This window comes from Leptodactylus fuscus, chromosome 2 (assembly GCF_031893055.1).
Source record: "Leptodactylus fuscus isolate aLepFus1 chromosome 2, aLepFus1.hap2, whole genome shotgun sequence".
Taxonomy (NCBI): domain Eukaryota; kingdom Metazoa; phylum Chordata; class Amphibia; order Anura; family Leptodactylidae; genus Leptodactylus; species Leptodactylus fuscus.
The window spans coordinates 69,585,665-69,593,129 of NC_134266.1; the positions used below are offsets into that span (position 1 = coordinate 69,585,665).

General features: G+C 42.8%; 1 protein-coding gene across 1 annotated transcript in view; it reads left to right on the top strand.

Moving 5' to 3' along the window:
* NLK (nemo like kinase) overlaps positions 1-7,465 on the top strand; it is a 116,291-nt gene that overhangs the window by 91,791 nt on the left and 17,035 nt on the right. Inside the window, exon 7 of the mRNA XM_075263955.1 lies at positions 3,046-3,147. Within this exon, the coding sequence (XP_075120056.1) occupies positions 3,046-3,147 (102 nt within the window). The remainder of the gene's footprint in view (positions 1-3,045; positions 3,148-7,465) is intronic.

A 7,465-nucleotide genomic window follows, 5' to 3' on the forward strand; every position in this document is an offset into this window, starting at 1 on the left:
CCGCCCAGCCCCCCTCCCCTTGCCAGTACGACAGCCACTTTAAGGCTGGGGCTCCACGTTGCGGAAACGCTGCTTTTTTTGTTATTGCAGATTTTGCTGTGTTTTGGGGGTTTTTGGGGGTTTTTTTGAGCCAAAGCCAGGAGTGGATTGAGCAGAAGGTAGAAGTATATTTCTCATTCATTTTGAAGCCATTCTGGAATTTGGCTCAAAAAAACGCCGCAAAATCTTCAACATAAAAAGCTGCGTTTCTGCAATGTGGAGCCTCAGTCTAAAGCAAGAAGGAGAAAATGTGGCAATAGGTTTAAAAAAATAAAAAAAATCCTCAATTGCATGTGGTAGTCACTGCTGAAACCCCTTAAACATGAAGTTAAATCAAACATTTATCATGTAGTATACGGTGTATGTATTCAGGGTTTTCAGATTATAGTAACTTTCTACTGGCTGCTATCTCTCTGATACTTTCCCACGCCAAAAAATATCAGGCTCAACCTTCACTTGTTTTCAAGAGTTCACAGTTGAGTGACAACTCTTCTTCGCTTCGGGTAGGAAAAAAAAATTGGAAATGATGCATCAAGGAAGAGTAATAAAATGATTTCACAGGCTGATTGTACATGGTATCAGTAATATGGTGCATGGTATAGTATGTGATGTCTGGTGTTACTGTAACTGCGGCAAACACCTACTGCTTGCCTACCAATAGCGCACATACTATAGCCAAGAGAAACATTGTATGGGGGTTAGGAGTTATGCATAGTACACTACATTCATGTTTAACTATCATGGCCGTATTTTGGGTCAATATTTGTAAGCCACAACTAGGAGTGGGTCCTATCAATAATCCGGAAATGCATTGGCTGATGACCACAAATCTTTAGCCAGGTATCTCTTGTGGTAACTGAATTTCCTCCAGGTTACTTCCTTAGATCACGTAGAGAAGACAAGATGTCGCCAACCAATAATCACTTTCTCTAGAGCAGTTGCAGTCTGACCCTTGGGGCTCTGACCAATTGCTAGAATAGGGTTTTTTTGTTCCCAACTTCCCTAAACAGCTAGACCAGGACCTGGAAGAGTCGATTGGAGCTGCAGTCATGCATATTCGCTGTTGCCCTTTTCAACCCCCAAACTGCCAGAAATGGTGAAGTGCTGTACTTAGCTTTTCTTCAGCAGTGACTTTATGCATGTGCATTAAACAACCCATATCTGTAGGCTTTCTGCGGGGGTCCTAATGGGGTGGTCCTGAGGGTGTGCTTCCCCTTACTTACCGTAATGAATGGGTAAGAGTTATCGCCATGCTACAGAGCACATTTGTTATGTCACTATTGTAGATTTGAAGAAAAAACGCTTTAGGCTTCAGCCCCATGCTGTGGAGATGCAGTATTTTTGGCTGCTGGGAAAACTGTATTAAAACAAGCTGTGTTGTACAGTACCAGCAGTGTGAATGAGATTTTGGTTTTCTCTAAATCTAAAAAAGTGATAGATATAACACATGTGGGTTATCACTGTAATGAGCTTTGTAACACGGCGGCAGCAGCTGAATTTGGTTGGAGGAAGTGGTAGGTTTCCCTTAACTATGCAATGAATAGCTGCTGATGACTTGATATTACTTGCATACCCCTTAAAGCTAGAAGCTCCTTGGGCTGGGGTACAAGCCTTTCAGGAATAAGGCTACGTTCACTTCTGTGCTGGAGTCTGTCTTTCTCCTTTGCCAGTTTAACAACAGACCCCTTTATAGTCAGTGGGGTCCACCAGGCCCCATGTGTAACTACTGTTTTAGTGGTCTACTTCTCCATTACTCGGGTTCTCTGACATACCTGAACAATGGAAATACATTGCTAATGTGAACCTAGCATACGCATGTGGACAAAATTGTTGGAACCCCTCGTTTAATGAAAGAAAAACACACAATGGTCACAGAAATAACTTGAATCTGGCAAAAGTAATGGTATTAAAACTACCGTATATACTCGAGTATACTCGAGCCGACTTTTCCAGCACATTTTTCATTCTGATAAAGCTCTCCTCGGCTTATACACGAGTCAGGGTCCACGGAGTGCAGAAAACTGGAAGGACCTGGAAGGGGGAGGTCCTTTAGTGCTACTGCTCTGTGATTGGCTTGTCATGAGGTCACGTGACTGTGATGTCATCAAAGGTCCTGTAGCCACTGGTATGTAACATCTGCAGATAAGGTTGAGTCTAAATCCTAGTAGCTCCGCCCACACCAGAGTCCGATCACATGGTCATGACGCCATCAGAGGTCCTTTAGCACACTAGGATTTAGCATCTACCCTGCAGATGAGTGGCCAGGATTCATTGTGTCTTATGGAAGATGTCTGTTGTATGGAGGAGAGGAAGCTACAGTAACGTGACACACACAGGGACCTTGCTCATGAGGAGGGGGCCAAAATACCTGCTGAGAGGTGCAGAAGTTACAGGAATCGTGTGATTGCCTCAGAAGGTTGTGCAACAAAATATTAAGTTAAGGGAACCATCATTTCTGTCCAGGTCTTTCATGAGTTTTATTTTTTAAAAATACTCAGTTGAAGCGAAAAGCAATGACTTTCATTTGTTCATTTTCATAGAATTTTTATTTATTACTTTTGTCAAATTCAGGTTATTTCTGTGACCATTGTGGATTTGTCTTTCATTAAACGAGGGCGACCAACAATTTTGTCCATGTGTGTAAATTGAATGTTTGGACCCCTCTGTGCTACTGCAGCCCCTGGCCTGCCTTGAGTTAATGACTGACATTATAGCTGAGCTTCTACCTTCAGTAGAGCATCACTTTTTGTGAGAAGTCAGACAGTTCCAGGTTATGATACTTATAGTACTGTATAGACTGAATACAGTCCCATCATGCCAACACTTCATGGTCATATTAATAAAGCTATTAATGGCTGAGGCTTTTAGAGCTGCATTTTACAAGTAGCTTAAGGGCATTGTAACTCCAAGCTCTGGAGTGTCGGTGTTTGCAGGTGTCTCCTTCCCAGCAGTGGTCTAGCAGGTTTATGATGACTGGAGCTCACAGAGTTTTCCTTCTTTCTGCAGTTGGACTTAATCACAGACTTGTTGGGAACACCATCACTTGAAGCAATGAGGACAGCTTGTGAAGGCGCCAAGGCACATATACTCAGGGGTCCTCATAAACAGGTAACTCAGCTTTTTTTGTGTGGGGAGGTACAAAATATCGAATGAAGTAGATTGGAAATAACAGATTTTCTCCGAAATGATGCACGAATAATATGGGGGGTTAGAAAATGCAAGAAACACTTAGCACTAGCAAAATGTTACTGCTGCAGCTTCTTCATGGCCAAATGCGCATTGGTAATATTTCAGCAGCAGATCGGGGCCAGTAAGATGCCAGAATTTATCAGTCAAAGCACTGTGCAGGCACCTTGGATTGGCACTAGACATGCTTTGCTTTGTAATCTAAACATTTCTGCCTGGGTCCAAAGACGCAGCTTATTATATTATCTGCAAAATGACTGCAGCATCTTCTGTTACAAAACCTACTGAGACATGCCAGTCTGAAATAGGAGTGCAGCAGTCACTATGCCCACCAGAACTGAGGGTTACTATGCAAGAATAATATTGAGGTCCCCCTTAGCACAACATCTGAGACTAGCCTAGCTGCTCTTTGCAGTGGCTCTGACTAATATAAGGGGTTTTGAGCATGGTTCTCAGTTTCGTTACAACACTAATACCCTGGAGTTAGTGGTTTTTTGGGGGGAGTCCCAGGGTAGTAAAAGTAGCGGATGCCAAAAAACAGTGCAGTTTAGTGTACTGAAAAAGGTAATGCGAATATCTGCAGATTAAAGGGGCATTCACACGGAGTAACGCCGGTCGTGTATCACAGCCGTACACTCCGAGGTTACGGCAGACTGCCGAACATTTCCCATTCACTTCAATGGGAGCGCTTGTAAACGCTGCTGTTACGAGCGCTCCCATTGAAGTGAATGGGAAATGTTCGGCAGTCTGCCGTAACGCTGGCGTGTACGGCTGTGATACATGCCCGGCGTTACTCCGTGTGAATGCCCCCTAAGGGTTAACGCAGGCCATATAGTCTCAGGAGAGACCGGTTACACCGTCAATATGTCCATCCTGTTCACACATACACACACACACACACACACCCCACTAAATTGTATACCCCTCATAAGTCAAACAAGATTTGACAGCATCAATCACTTTTTATTTCCACAAACTCAGTCTGTGTTTTGGAATGGTGAAAGTAATAATAATTGGCAGATTGGCGGATTTTGGTCCTGATTGTTACGCGGGAAGCCGTGTTACAATAGGGCCAAAATGCGACTGCTGCGGCTTCCCTCTCCGGAGTAGGCCCAAATGAATGGGGCTAGTACGGAGTGTGCTGCCGCGAGGCGGACGCCCGGGCTGAATCAGCCGCGGAATACACCTGAAGAAAGGACAGCTTACTTCTTTTTTCCGTGAGCGGGAATATGCCGCTCACAGAAAAAATTAAGCTGGCGGTCTACATAGACCTCCATTGTGAGGGGGCCGATTCTGATGTGGATTCAGCGCCAAAATCTGCCCCCTCTTGCCCCATGTGAACGAGCCCTAACTATATAAAAAATTGTAAGCGAATTTGTAAACTTAGATAACTAAACATTTTTGCAGTGTGTTTTTTTTTTTTGTTTTTTTTTTTTTCTTTAAAGATTTTCTCTATCTTTGTGGTGACTGTCTGTTGCCTTGATCAATTGCCACTGGATGCATCCATGAATGCAGGAACTTTCTATAATCTGGGACTTGTTAGAAAACCAGCCATGATTTCCTTATTGTGGACAGGTTCAGTCAGGGACACTACATGCACTAGAAGATAACCCAACCACTAGAAGGAAATAGTTTCCTGACATATCCAATATTATACAAAGTTCCTCCATTCATGGTTATATCCATAGGCAACCTATCAAGACAAGACTATTGCCTCCAGATGGTTAAGAAAAAATAAAATCATTGCATAGTCTAAGAAAAAGTGAAAACATTTTAACTTTTAATTGTAAAAAGTATAATTATGTTGTCCCATGTGGGTCCCCTGCTGGTCTCTGTTTTCTGTTAAAACACCATGAAATTCTGCTCAGCCAATCACGAATTGGCGTGAGTTGCTTTGGCCGAGTGATTGGCTGAGCAGTCATTGCCTGTGTGTCAATAGGCACTAGAATTTAAGCTTCAGAACAGGTGCAGCAGGAAATAGTTAAGGCATCACTTGTTTATTTGACATGATCAGTCGGATGACCCCTTTAATCTGTCCCTCGATCTGCATGAGAGATTATATTGGCTGGCAGAAATGTTAGAAATTAAACTTATTTCTGCTTGTAAACGTCTGATTTATGGTGCATGCGATCCCTATATCTGTACTTGTTTAGATACAAGATTTATAGAAATGATGGTTTTTACTAATATTTCTGCTACTTTGCATATTACAGACCATAGCAAAGAAAAAAAAAAGTCTGGAGTCCAAGTATTGCTGTAAACCTGATTAGACAGTGTACGACAAATTGCATCAGAGGCAGCATATGGCGGCCTGACTTGGCAGCTGTTGAATACTTGTGCGGTGGCTATTAGTTATTCCCCTTTAATCCTCGGCACAGCTACTTTAGGGACATATGTCATCAGATCAGTGGAGGCTGGATCCTGATATGACAGTCGCTGCAGGTGGAGGTGTCATGTAGTACAATGTTTTCTCCATGTCACTCATCTCCTTTCTGTATCGTTGCAGTCAATGACGCCCTCTTGAAAATTTCCTGTTATTTTTAATCCTACAGATAGTAACGTCCCCCACAATTCATGGTTTATCTGTACTATGTCTACATTTAGTGATGTTGGACGGTAAATGCTGCCATGTTTTATGCGTTTTATTTTTTTTTCTTGTCCCACATAATTAACTTGTGCCGTCGCCATGTACTCGAGTGTTAAAAAGCCGATTATTCCATTGCCGGGTCAGTGCTGTTTATTTGCATAGTAAGCCAGCTAATGGCTCCTGTTAGATGCTCCTCCAGCATTCAGGCTTTTAGAAGCCTTTTCACTCAACCACTTCAAAGCACTTTTCATCCCGACTCCCATATTTGCTGCTTTTTAAGTTCAGAAGAACAACTCTGATTTCATACATCCCAGATCTGGTCCGAAAAATACTCCAGATGGTTTGACACAAGTGGGTTTCGGTTGCTAAGGGGTAAATCCATGGTTGCATTAGAGAATCCACTGCACACGGCCAAGAAATTGACATTTGCAAATAGGTAACCACATTTTCTCTTGGATCTGATGAGAGCGCCGTCTTGCGCGCAGCGAGCATTATTATCATAATGTGTTTATTTTAGCTGACCCAGTTGTGCCTGACTGTGGAATGCAGCACGCTGTCACTTTCATTTATTGTGATCTGATTCCATTAATACTCCGACAGGACAGATAATGCAGGGCATCAGTTTGGTACCTTGCCCAAATGACAATATCCCTGCCATGTAACCAGAAGCCTTGTCATAAGCTGAGCATGGGTCACTCTGCAAACAAAAACATAGTTACAGGGGCAAAATCTAGAGAAATCCATTTCCCAGCAGGCAAATAAAATCTGAGTATTACTAACCCTTAAGCCACGGTCCCCATCTGTCAGTGCGGAAAAGCTCCGAGCTGCAGGACAAACCCTTGGTGAAGGAATAGGTTCAGTGAAGCCATTAGAGCAGGAAACGCCACGTCCAGGAGAGCGATGCCTACAATTTAATCAGTAAGCGCAAGAAAGTAGAAATCCAATAAAGCAGTTAGTTTTTCTGGAGCGCAGGAATGGGTCTGTTACTTTAGGAGATTACTGAAGCCAAAGAAAAAGGAAAAAGTCTATTGTACTTTCAAATTGAACGGGAATGTTATGGCGGTGCCGCAAACTACAGGGACATGAAACCTGGAGTATAATTCAGTGATGTCTGATCAGTCTAGTTCAGAATCCTGATCCTCCAGAAGTGCTGAATCCTCCAGTATATGTATCCTGAAGTTATACAATGTGGATTTTTCTGCTCTGCTTAGTTATTAAAAGTTGTACTCTTCATAGATCGATCCTGAGCTCTGCCACATCTGTGTTATAGGCGCTATTGTAAATATGCATTGCTGATCTGTCGCATAATGGACACTGGTTGCATCATTCCTATTGTCTATTGGGTTCTGCCATCTACATTAGCGCCTCTGATGCAGACAGGATCATAGACTTAGTTGGGCTGGGTTCACATCTGGGTTGGATACATTCACACAGGACAAGTATATGGGGAAAATGTCACTTCTTGAGGAGAGACCACCTTGTCAGGTGTGTGGAGTCTTACAAAAAGCCATTTTAGCGCCACTATGGGGGATTATGGAAAGAATATGCAAATCTGTTTATATTCTTCCCATAATCACCCACAGTGGAGCTAAAATGGCTTTTTGTAAGACTCCACACACCTGACAAGGTGGTTTCTACTCAAGGAGTGACATT